This window comes from Vipera berus, assembly GCF_964194415.1.
Source record: "Vipera berus genome assembly, chromosome: 1".
In the NCBI taxonomy this organism is placed as follows: domain Eukaryota; kingdom Metazoa; phylum Chordata; class Lepidosauria; order Squamata; family Viperidae; genus Vipera; species Vipera berus.
Window position 1 is genome coordinate 331,095,934 of NC_138202.1, and position 12,906 is coordinate 331,108,839.

Genomic DNA, 12,906 nt, shown 5'->3' on the forward strand with positions numbered 1-12,906 from the left:
TGCTAAAACAAACAAACAAAACCCCGAACGTAACGTCCAACGATCGCCTACCTTTTCGCCTATGTCAATAGGAGGAATAGGGGGAACTATTTACCTGCCACGCCCCTATCAATGCCTGTTCCTCACTTCCGGATGGGAAGGAAACGCTTTCTCGGAAATAATTGTTCCGGAGCGCAACTGTGCAAGGATGCAAGATCTTTACTGTTTCTCTGAATTTTCAACGGTTTGATGAAGGATGGTGATAGCATACCGAGATTAAAGAAAAGGGTGGCTAGAGGAAAGAACAAAGAAAGAACGAAAGAAAGGACATTTCTTGAATTGTTGAAAGAAAATGTTTCCTTGAAATATAACTCTGAATTTATATTGAAGACTTGATCAGAGTAATTATGCACAAAGTAAAAAAAAAACCTTTTCCAAGTAAAGAAAGATGTGATTGAGTTTTTAAACTCACGTAAGAGGAAGAAAATAGTTCAAACGGGGAACAAGTGTTAATGCAAGCCGCTTTATTCGAGTGTTGCACAATATTTTCAATGCTGTTTCAGAACTAAAATATATAAAGTGACCGAGTGGAAGGTTAAAAAAAGAAGTAAGATTAAACGTGGCCTGGTTAGCCCTAAGAAAGACGTATAACTGACGGCCACGTAAACACATTTTAAAGATAATAATAATAATATAATAAATAATAAACCTTTATTGTCAAAGTACATGTGTACATTGAGATTAGCTGAGCCTTCCCCCCCCCGTGCTCTCTCCCCCCAACACACAGTGACAACAAACCCTCCATCCCACCACACTATGTTAACCACACACCGGCCTCCCAAGTCAATAGCCCTACTGGATAATTTCATGAATCAACGGAATAAAAATATTGTCTTAATGCCGTTTTCAAATAAATTAGAAAACTTAAGGCAATGGTGCAATTAAAACATAGAGGCATATTTGCGGAAGTGCTGCTTGGTTTCCTTTTCACGCTTCTCTTTGACTTGAATAAATAGGAAGCATGTATCACAGCCAGAAATAGTCGATCAACGCTTTCGTCGCGCGAGCTGATGAAGCCGGCGCGGTTCTGGCGTAAGTTCGATAGCTCGGCTTTCTCCAAAGAAGCAGGAGCAGCGCTCGAGCGAGGGTCTCCTTGCGCGGTGATGGCGGCCAATCAACCGCCCCCTCCCAAACCGTGGGAGAACCGGCGGCTGTAAGTTTGGTGGTGGTTGCGGGTGCAAGGCGGGCGAGTAAGGAGCATAGAAGAAGAAATAGCTGCTCCACTTCAGAGCTTAATTATTACTACTTAAACGGGACCTTCCACGGAAAGGGGGATGGGGAGTTTTTTAGTCGGGCAGGGATGGTACTCTGCGCATGCTCAGGTGCTTTCGTTCAAAGCTACGGATTGTGTTGATTGTTGAAAAAAATAAATTTCGGAGACCCACCTTGATCTCTAAACCTCCTGCCCCGCCACTCTTCCAGATTCACTTGGTTGTAGATTAGATGAGGGTGCAAAAGAAGGACAGCTGTTACTCCGTCTTCCACGTGAGGATGAGTGGAAGCAGACTGAAGGATTTCCTACCCCCCCCTCTCAAAATTCATTACTGTACTTGTATTTCACACAAATTGTCCTCCGTACTTAACTCAAGGCAAAGTCAGGTGTTCCTCTTTTTTCTTCTCCCTTAATCAGGTTTATTTCTAAGGAATTTTTTTTTTTGCTCTAGGGAAAAAAGGATAAAACATGGCATCATTGTGAATATTTGTTTTCTTTCTGTTTTTCCACCTTGGAATTTGTCAGCTTTGTATGCTTTTCTGGATTGTGTCAGGGTATATCTTGAACGAATGCTGAGTTGGTTGGTTAAGTTTGTGCAGTTAGGTTTTCTGACTCCTGGATGTTTTAAATTTTGCTCTGGAAATTAATTTAAAATGGTTTTTCCAGTGGGATTGTACCTACTTAAAGTGCAACAGCTTGTTGATTGCATGCTGTGGTAGTTTACACCTATTATGACATACTTGCTTTCCTCCTACTTCTCCCTTCTTTTCCATTAAATAGGTGTGGTAGAGCAGTTTTTATTGCTTCCTACTTACATTCTCTACATAATTAAGATTGCATAATATACCTGCATAAGCTGCATTTCTCTCCAGACTTAACTCGGGAGACAACTAAGTTTGGTCAATCCATAAGCTTTACTGTGCTCCAATTTTAAGACAATTATGAATATTTTTCATTGTTATTATACAGTGGATGTTTTATTTACTGTAAATAAGTGAGAATCACATATTGTGACAGTATAAAAATCATATAAATACACAATTTTCCTTCATCTCATCTCATCCCAGACATTCTGGTTTTGAACTGTTACCATCTTGCAGATGGTACAAGGTAATAAAAACAAAGACAAATAGGCTGAAAAATAGTTCTTATCCCAGAGCTGTAACCATATTACCGTATATACTGTATAGTGCAACATAGAAGTGCAATATTGGGGGCAGCATAATAGTGAATAGAATGTGAAGGATGTGTGTACGTAATGTATGCTTTTACTTATGGTTTTTACTTGTGTGTAGTGTGCACTGTGGACAGCACTTAATTTAGTTGTGAAATACACAATGACCTATTCTGTTCTGTTCTTTCCATAAAGTAGACAGCACCTTGTCTAACAACTGTTCTGTGAAGTAATATGTTGCAGATTTGTAATCACATATTCTTATTTCTTTTCTTTGTACTCACGCATAAGAACACATTCATTCATAGACACCTATGATTTTACGTCCCCCAACCCTTTCTTATTCTTACAGCCTTCCTTTTCCCTGTACTAGCCATCATCACCATCCTGTCATTCTGCCATTTTCCCATTTTTAGATTATTTTCATAGAACCAATTTAAAAGGAAAATAAGGTTCACTATTTTACTACTACTCTAGTATACTGATTAAAAAGAACTAATGAACAAAAAGGGAAATTCACTGTTTCACTAGTGGAGTCAGTTAAAAAAGAAAAGTCCCATCAACCAGTTTAAGCACAAGGACATGTGACATACTTGCCACTTGGAGCAGAGATGTTATTTCAAATGAGGTACAATTGTCACAATACATAGCACTGCCTGTGCTAGTGGAGATTGCACACACCACTTTTGGCAAGGAGTAATAAAATATGGGTGGCAGTTGGCTGCAAAGTTGGGTTGAGAATAATGCATATCCATGTTGTTTGGAATTGTTAAGTAGTCTGCTTATACTGAAGTAAGCAAGACATGACAATGCTTATATTTCATAGCCTCTTCTGCCTTCCTTTATTTCCTCTTTTTTGTCTTTGTAAAATTTTTAAATCTACTGACTGGGTAGGAGCAATTAAAAATGGTATAAGTCATAGTTAGCATGAATTTAAAAACATACACAGAGTGCATATGAATTATGTTTACTTTTAAGAATTATTCTATATATTAACAGAAAACTTCTGAATTTTAGATCTGCTGATGTAGGAGTCAGTCAAGTGACTAGACCTGGACAGCCCACACTCACTCGAATTCCGCCTCCTATTCTGCCAAGGCCTTCACAACAGACTGGGAGCACTGCTCTTAATACCTTCAGGCCTGCATATGGCAGCTCTTTTTCTGCAGGCTATGGCACATATGGGAATTCTTTTTATGGAAATTACAACCCATATAATTATGGATATGGTGGCTTGGGCTACAGTCGTTTTCGAATGGATGATATTCCTACCAGTCGATTTGTTCAACAAGCTGAGGAAAGCAGCCGGGGTGCATTTCAGTCCATTGAAAGCATAGTCCATGCCTTTGCCTCTGTCAGCATGATGATGGATGCTACATTTTCAGCTGTCTACAACAGTTTCCGAGCTGTACTGGATGTTGCCAATCACTTTTCCAGGCTCAAAATACATTTTACCAAGGTATTTTCAGCCTTTGCATTAGTCAGAACTATAAGGTATTTCTACAGATGGCTGCAGAGGTTACTGGGTATGAGAAGGAGCTCAGAGAATGATGATTTGTGGGCGGAAAGTAAAGGAACTGTGGCCTGCATTGGTCCAGAAGATAAGGCAGCTAACTCTGCAAAATCCTGGCCCATTTTCCTATTTTTTGCCGTGGTTTTAGGCGGTCCCTACCTTATATGGAAGCTACTATCCACTTACAGTGATGATGAAACAGGTAAAGAAGATATCTGTTTGATTTGAAATAGAAGCATTTTTTGTCCTCTGGTATTTAAGCTGTGGGGTATGAGCAGAATTTGCAAACTGCTTCAAATCTTGTTTAAATTAGAAAACTGAATCAATATTAAGACAACCTTTAATGACAAGTATGACAGGTATGTTTATTTTAATTTTATTTATTTACATTTTACATTTCTAAACCATCTCCCTCAAAGAGGCACTCTGGGCAATGTACATGAAAAATTATATATCAACCTTAACCACTCATCTCCCTCATTCAGGGACTCACTTTAATTTAACATTTGATTTAACATTTACAATTTTAAAAATTAAAATTAGAGTTAAAATTTTAGAATTAAAAGTTTTAAAAGTTAGAAATGGTTTTAAGGATGCAAGAATAATTAAACTATTAAAAATTCATTCTAGATAGATAGATAGAGAGAGATAAGGTAATACATACATACACATGTACATACATACATACAGTCCTCAACTTACAACAGTTCATTTAGTGACCCTTCAAAGTTATGGCACTGAAAAAAGTAACATGACCATTTTTCACACTTATGACCATTGCAGCACTCTCAAGGTCTCGTGATCAAAATTTAAATACTTGGCAACTGACTCATATTTATGATGGTTGCAAGGTCCCAGGGTCATGTGATCAGCTTTTATGACAAGTAAAGTCAATGGGGAAGCCAGATTCACTCAACAACCCATTTATTAACGACCACAATGATTCACTTAACTGTGGCAAGAGAAGTTGTAAAATAGGGCAAAACTCACTTAACAAAAGGTACCACTTAGCAACATAAATTTTGGGCTCAATTATGGTTGCAAGCTAAAGACTACGTGTGTGTGTGTGTGTGAGAGAGAGAGAGAGAGAGAGGGAAAGAGAGAGAGAGAGAGAGAGGGGGGAACCAATGCATGCATTTATGAATAGTTAGTAGAATCTTGATATCATGTGGAAGAAAGAAGGTAGGTAAAAGGGATTTAGTCATTGTGAATTACCTTGATAATTGCCGGAATAGGTTGTTTTATTTATTAAATGAATTATTTGCAACTCATAGTTTAGAAATCACAAAGCATTTTAGAGAAGCTATAAAAGCATAAAATAAAAATGGGAAAGGATTAAAATCATTTCCTAAAATGATATAATGACAGGGAAAGGCCAACATAATTTTAAAAGTTTATTATTAGGACATGGCATAATATAGTGTACAGCTATGAATAACCTGGATCTCAAGTGTTTTACTTGCCTTCTACAAAGCTTTTCAAAAGTCAAATTGATTGTTATAAATGTAGCTGCTTCCAAGATTTAAAAATAAGAGATCAAGATCAGGGATACTGGAGATCTAAACTATTTTAATAGAATTTGCAAGAAATTAAAAACAGACTTAAGTTTTATAAGCATTATGCATATTAAACTTTGTTAATTGATTTATTTAATCTACATCTAGTCTTTTACAGAGGAATTTGAAGCCAGATTTCTTTGTTACTTGTTTGGACAATTTTGGAAAAAATAAAAACTGGAGTTCTGTTTCCTTTTAATTTACATACCATAAACATTAGCCATTCATTGTGCAAATTTTACATTTCTAACTTTTAACTATTTACAGAGTGGCTTGCAAAGGTTTGAAGTGGATTTCCTGTATTTGGTTCTAAAGACTGTTCTTATATCATGCCTCTCTCAATAAGTTCAGGGATTGCACGCTCACCAGCAAGGTTATGGAACTATTTATTCTTTGTTCTGTGAAACAGTTTCCAGTGACTGGGCCAGTGGAGAGGATGATCATGTTGTTGGAAGAGCAGAATATGACTTCAATGCTATTTCAGAAGAAGAAATTTCTTTCCGTGCAGGTGAAATGTTAAAATTGGCACCCAAAGGTAAGATAAGTTTATTTTAAAATAGTCCAGCATTCTCAGAGAAATCAAAACAGAAAAGATATTTATCTTGTGGCTCAATTGAATGGTTAATGAGAAATTGGAAGAAAACCTTTTTTGATCTCATAGATGCAGAAGCATCTACTTGCAAATATCAATAAAGAAGGTCCTTGTTCACATATTTTCATAGAAGTATGTGGATTTGCACTATTAAATTTGTTCACTGACTTAGCCAATATATTAATTGGAGGCTTGAAGTTATACAGGTAGTCCATGACTTATGACATCACTTAGCGACCATTCAAAGTTACAGTGGACCTCCTCAGAGCTATTTACAACCCGGTTTCAAAATTATGACTACCAGTGGGAGGGGAGGTGCTCACATGGTCACATTTTCGGCATTTGGATTTTCAGCAAAAACATCCATCGGGTGCAGTGGGTTTTCCATGTTCGCATAAAAGTAAAATTGAGCGCAGTTGTGTAGTAACCCACTTAACGACTGGCATAATTTATGACCATAATTCCAGCCTTAATTATGCTCATAAATTGAGGATTACCTGTATATATTTGGCCCTTTCCCATTAATTTCCTAAGATCTCTTCCAGTCCACTCATTCTGTACTCCTTCAACTACATCCCACAGATCGACTAGTTTATATCAGTTTTTTCTTATATTAATATTTATTTCCATCCAGATTTATCTGGAACTAAATCCCATCGTTTCAGTGGAATATGCCCAGATAAACATGTCTAAAAGGTTAGCTAAAGATGCATTCCCATTTGTTTTTATTTATTAAATTTGTTTGCCACCTATTTCACCTTGAGGTAATTTTGAGTGGCTTACAGTGTTCACTCTAAACATAGTTTTAATATCAGCTTATATATTACTGTATATTTATATACTGGCCCATCTTGCAATTGCAACTCAAGGCAACCAATGCAAGATTAAAAAAGAATAAATAACAAAACAACTGACACGTGAGAGCAATGAGACATCGTGTAAGTACAGAAAAGTCAGTGAAACCACAATGAGGGCTTATCTATCTACAATCAATCCTACCTATAGAGCAGAGGTGTCAAAACTGCTGGCCCATGGGCCAGTTGTATCATGCGGAGGCTGCCGGCAATGTGAAAAAGTTGTGATACGTTGCAACACGTCACGTGATGTGAAGAGTTTGGCCTCCATGATCTAGAGCAGACATGTCAAACTCACGACATCATGTGACGTCACGCAACATATTGGGACTTTTGCCATTGTCAGCAATGGGGTGGGCGCAGCTTCCGCAGGCCGGCAGCTTGACACCCCTAATCTAGAGGAACATCCATGTCTCCAGCAATTTGTGAAATGCCAAATGAATGTTAAGGAGTATGATTTTTCAGACAACAGGCTACAATAGAGAAGACCCACATCCTGGTCCCTGCCACATAGCACTACTTAATGAATGGGTCCCATTGTGCACCTAAGATCTGTTGAGCCAAGCAGAAACAGTAGTTGGAAAAAATGTGGTCCTGCAAATAACTAGGACCCATGCCATGAAAGATTTTATAGGCAATAACTACCTATGAATCAGAGATTTATTCTTGTGTAAGAGGCTTGGTTTGTGTAACAAGTGAAATTAGGTTAAAATGATGTTGGATAATTAAAGATTTAATGTTTCTGTGACCTCAGTCATATATGTAGCATATTACATGAATATAACAGTGTTGCTTTTTTAATCTGGAAGTAGGGTTTAGCATGTTGCATGAAGCTAGCCATAGCATGTAACCTAGATCAGGGCTTTTCAACTGGTGGAACGTGGTACTGGTGGTACATTGGCACATGGCAGGTGGTACATGGCCATGCCCAGGCCAGTGTCTTCGCCACCAGTATATTTGCTGGACTGCTTTCTGTTCCAAATTGTTGTGCCCTGAGACCAGAGCAATTCTTAGCTGATGTGTGAAGCTATTGTTTAGGAAAATAAACTAAAATTGGCATTGATCATAATTATGGCATAGAATCTTAACATAATATCTTTTTTTATTGAAAAGTTTTACAGTACATTTTATTTTTACCACAACAAAACAAAACTCCTCCCAACCCCCTCCCCTCTTCCCAACCCTCCCCAATACCTCCCTCCCTCCCCCTCCCCCCTCCCCGACTTCCCAGAGCTAAATACAAGGTATAAAAATACAAACAATCCTAGTCTACCATATGCAAACAACAATAAACTATTAAATCTATCGCACTTTAACTCTTATAAAATAACTACAAGCCATATAAATATCACATCTGTACTTATTCAAATGCTAAGTGAAACTTTTTAGTCCCATATTTATTCTGAATATAATCAATCCACTTTTTCCACTCCACAATATATCTCTGTTGCGAAAGAATCTTAACATAATTTCAACCATGGTCCAGAATTGGATGCTGTGTTGGGAATCCTGAAGATCACCACCACCAGGCCGCCTGCCAATGATTTTGGTTTTTAGCTTTTTTGTTCAATCTTGTCTACTCAGTTTTTCTAATTTTAATTATCTTTTTAGTATTTTTTACCTTTTATTATATTGTAAGCTACTCAGTTGCTGTATCAAGTGAAATGGGTGGAATAGAAATTTAATAAATCTTCAGACAAAAGGAAGAGGTTGGAGATTGGGGAGAAAAAAGTATAGAATACAGCTAGGTCCAGCTACCTCTCACAAAGAGGCATTTACCTCTGTTTGTATTCAGCCAATGCTACATCCTGGGAGGTCAGGTTCCAACAGGAGAGGCATGGATCTTACCCACAGGTGGCAGAATCTAACCTTCTAAGGACTCTATCTCAGGAGTAACTAAACTGCCCAAATAATTTGACAAGATTGAACCCCAGTCATCTCTACAGGACCAGCACAGTTGCAGTCCAGCTCTAAATAGATACAAAGAACTTTAACCATCAGATACACTGTGTAATTTTATTGATTTGATTTGATTTATCTAATTCTCACCACAACTCTGCAATAGATTCCTCAAACCTTCCTTATCCAGAAGGGATCAAGTAACCAGAAACAAAATTGCATTTAGACAACATTCCTGCATTAATATCTTTAAATACAACCATTTTGGAGTGGTTGCATTTAAAAATATTCCCTAGATTATGTTTAAAAAACAAGACAACCTCTGCTTTTAAGGTCATACTCTAAAGGCCATGACAAACACACACAAAACCAACTGGGAAATGGGGAGCAAATTGGCGATGCCTGAATAAGTTCACCAATGACAATATATCTATTTTGAATCTGGCTATATTTTTCTTAAGGATCATGGTTGTACTGCTTCTATTCCTTATTGGTTTGGTGCCTTTTCTTTATTTTCTGTTCATGAGTTCAAGAATAATGCTGCTCTTCTCAAGTTCTGAACTCTATAGTTTTACAGTCGGGTTGATGATACTAAGCAGTCACTAACCCAGGACTCATTGGTCTTTAGCATTAAGCTCTATGAAGCAGCCATTCAGTATTGTGTAAATTCAGTCATAACTAGCTGAGAAAGAGAAACCTGGAAGATAGAGGTACTATGGATGAACAGGACAGGAAACTGGGATTAATCTTAGCTTTGCACTACCCCCCAAAGAGCATATTTATAGTATGGAAGTACACCTTGATTTTCTGCTGTTGGATTGTAGATGGCAAAAATGGCAAGGTACAATTCCATGCAGTTAGGAACACAGTTCCATAAGTTAGGAACACAGTTATGTGAATCTGGTTTCCCCATTGACCTTGCTTGTCAGAAGATCACAGAAGAGGATCATATGACCCCAGGACACTGCAACCATAATAAATATGAACCAGTTCCCAAGCATCTGAGTTTTGATTATGTAACCATGGGGATGCTATAATGGTCATAAATGTGAAAAGTGGTCACGTTACTTTTTTCAATCATATTATAACCTTGAACAGTCACTAAATCAGGAGTAAGCACCTTGGTTCTTTTATGGCTCGTGGACTTCAACTCCCAGAATTCCTGAGCCAGCATGGCTGGCTCAGGAATTCTGGGAGTTGAAGTCCACGAGTCAGGAATTCTGGGAGTTGAAGTCCACGAGTCATAAAAGAGCCAAGGTTGCCTACCCCTGCACTAAATGAATTGTAAATCAAGGACTACCTGTACTACCCTTAAAATGTGTTCAAAAGGGACAGTCTGTGTTAAATATGACTACTAGGTTATTAACTGGAATAAGTTACAGGGATTCTTGTAAATTGCAGTGCACTGAATGTTCTGCACAGATTGCCAGTTTCTTTGCTAACCTTTAAAATGGGTTAGGATCTGACTATCTAAAAAGACCTCTACTCCTAATAGAAATTTCATTGTTGATACATGTAAATGAGTCCCTTTAAGAAACACCTTCATTGTCCTTTTTGTTTAAACATTAACTTTGATAATTTAACTTTTGCTAACCATAAACATTCTAAGTCTTTCTTCAGGTAGGTTTTTATTGCAATTTGAAAAGCTTTAGGATAATTATATAAATCTAATTTAACTGTCTTAAGTTCTCTAATACACTTTTATTAGTTCTCTGTCATTATATATAAGAATTTTCTGGTAATTGCATGTGTTTTGTTTTTCTTACCAGAACGACAACCCAAGATACGTGGCTGGCTTTTGGCCAGCCGTGACGGTCAAACAACAGGACTCATACCAGCTAATTATGTCCGAATACTTGGTAAAAGAAAAGGGAGAAAAACCTTAGAGACAGAGAAGATTGCAGAGCATCAATCCTCAGTCAGCAATACTTCTCTGGGTCAAGAAAGCACGACTGCTGGTGCTTTGGAGGAGCAAGAGGCTGCTTTTGAGTCTGTTTTTGTGGAAACAAACAAAACCCCTGTCAAATCAAACTCTCCTCTGCTTAGTGGAAATAAAGAAGATTTTTGATGTTTGAAGATTTATCAGAGATATTGGACTGCATTCACCAATAATACTTTAGGGTAGCCATTTAGTAGTAAGTAGCAAAATGCTAAAATTATTGACAGTATCCAAGTAATGTACTATTCACACCTGGTAGCATCAGGCATAGGGATATTTGTCATTGGCGTAAGTCCTGTTAGATTCATTGAACATTAGGTTGTTGGGTAAGATATGCTAATGGCCATTATATGATCTCAGACATTGGTGACTGTAGAGTCAACATATCATATTCTGATCTGAAGAAGCTGACACTAAGGCTTCAGATAGATCCTTAAGCCACTTTTTGAAGTCTAAAGAATTTGCTCCATATAGTAGCATTGTGGTGAAAAACTGTTTTCAGAGGTTTTGACTGTACCTTGTGTCTGTCATTTTTGTACAGCATTTTTGTGAGATACAAGGAAAATCTGATTCCGGGAGATAGCAATAGGAAAACTTACACTGGATAGAAACAAATATATGTAATATGCTTTTAAAAACAGTAAAAAGTCCATCTAATTATAGTTCTACACAGTATATACTGATAGATCTCTTTTTATATGCCTCATTATGGAAGCTGGGGATTTTTTTACTGCTTTATAGCATTGCATTTGAAGCTTGATGTAATTCTCTTAATTTGGATTGGAAGTTACTTGCTATATGTTAAAAGCCACATTGCCACTTGTTCTTCCAGATAAATTATGTAACAATTTCCCTCCATCGTTTTACTGAAACATGTTCTGTCAAGAATACTTCATAGAGGCTCAAGCTCAGCATAAATTGGCAATATCTGTATGTTTTAAAGTTAATTATGTCATTGTCACATAGTCTGAGCCTAGTGATTGATAAAAATGATAAATACATGTTTTTCTGTAGTTAGAAAACAACTATGTTGTTTCACTAAACATTCTGCTTAGTAAATCTGTAGTAATGGCTCTAGTAAGAATGTTGAACATGGCTTATGTATCCAAAATGTGTGAGGTGTTGTTTACAAAGCCATATTGACACAAAGATAAAACTTCTGCTCATAAAAATCACATTTTATAGTGCTGATAGCTTAAAATACTTTGAACTTACAATGCAACAAAATTATACACTTGATTTTTTCTCTATTTTGGAATAAATGTATTTCCAAATTGAAAAATACAAATTGATATCCTTAATTTTAAATTAAAACTCTTCTATACATATTTTAATTGCAGCTGTGCTACAAACCTTTTTTTAAGAATTCTAAACAGCTTTGTATCTTCAAGTAAATTACAGCACAGAACAAAGAGCTCAAATGAGAGTACCCTACGTGGAAATACTTTTCCCCCCATACCTTTCATATTTAGTCAATCTGCTAAGGGCCTTGAGAGAATATTTTTTTTTATCCCTTTCATTTAGTGAAGAAGCAATGCAGTAATTTCTAATTAAAATACTTGAATTTCTGATTTGATAAGATTGGTAGCTGAAAGCCACAAAAATGAAAAACTAGGATTAGACTGAAGGTGGGTCGGACCTGAATAATCAATTGCACACATTTATTTATTTACATGGTTGTGGGCTTGCATGAAGCTCTGTAATGTAAATTGGTACCCCAGTTTTCCTCCAAAAACATACAAGGAAAGTTAGGTAAAGATGTTGATGTAGATCTAGTACCTGAAATCAGTTTTTCTTGCCTACTGATTGCCTAGCTAGCATCTGGTGGTAAAAAGAGTAGATTCCAGATTGTAACTGACCTTCAAATCAAGGTTTAAAAGATTAGATTTTTCTGATACTTTACTATTATAAATGTGTTGAATTCTAATAAAAAGGATTATCTACTTTCAATAAAAAGTTGAATAGTCTTGAATTTGATAGGTTTCTTGGGAAGTTTACTTGAATTTACTATAATCTTTTTTGTATGTGAATTTACTTCAGTCTAGGGCAAGGATGTCAAACTGCCGGCCCACAGGCCAGTTGCATCATGCAGAGACCATGCCCACTCCAGCTCCGGCAATGTAAAAA

At 36.9% G+C, this 12,906-nt stretch overlaps 1 protein-coding gene across 1 annotated transcript; it reads left to right on the plus strand.

Moving 5' to 3' along the window:
• The first annotated feature begins 1,081 nt into the window (after nucleotides 1-1,081).
• On the plus strand, nucleotides 1,082-12,729 carry PEX13 (peroxisomal biogenesis factor 13). The gene is made up of 4 exons (XM_081315395.1): nucleotides 1,082-1,192; nucleotides 3,444-4,141; nucleotides 5,905-6,030; nucleotides 10,610-12,729. Exons 1-4 carry the CDS (start codon nucleotides 1,143-1,145, stop codon nucleotides 10,906-10,908), a joined length of 1,173 nt encoding a protein of 390 aa, XP_081171521.1. The 5' UTR covers nucleotides 1,082-1,142; the 3' UTR covers nucleotides 10,909-12,729.
• Nucleotides 12,730-12,906: the final 177 nt, after the last annotated feature.

Excerpts from the sequence above, each read along its gene's own strand:
- PEX13 (XM_081315395.1), top strand. The coding sequence starts at position 1,143 with ATGGCGGCCAATCAACCGCCCCCTCCCAAACCGTGGGAGAACCGGCGG. Across the intron at positions 4,142-5,904 it reads TTACAGTGATGATGAAACAG|TTTCCAGTGACTGGGCCAGT; the intron begins GTAAAGAAGATA and ends TCTGTGAAACAG. Across the intron at positions 6,031-10,609 it reads GTTAAAATTGGCACCCAAAG|AACGACAACCCAAGATACGT; the intron begins GTAAGATAAGTT and ends TTTTCTTACCAG.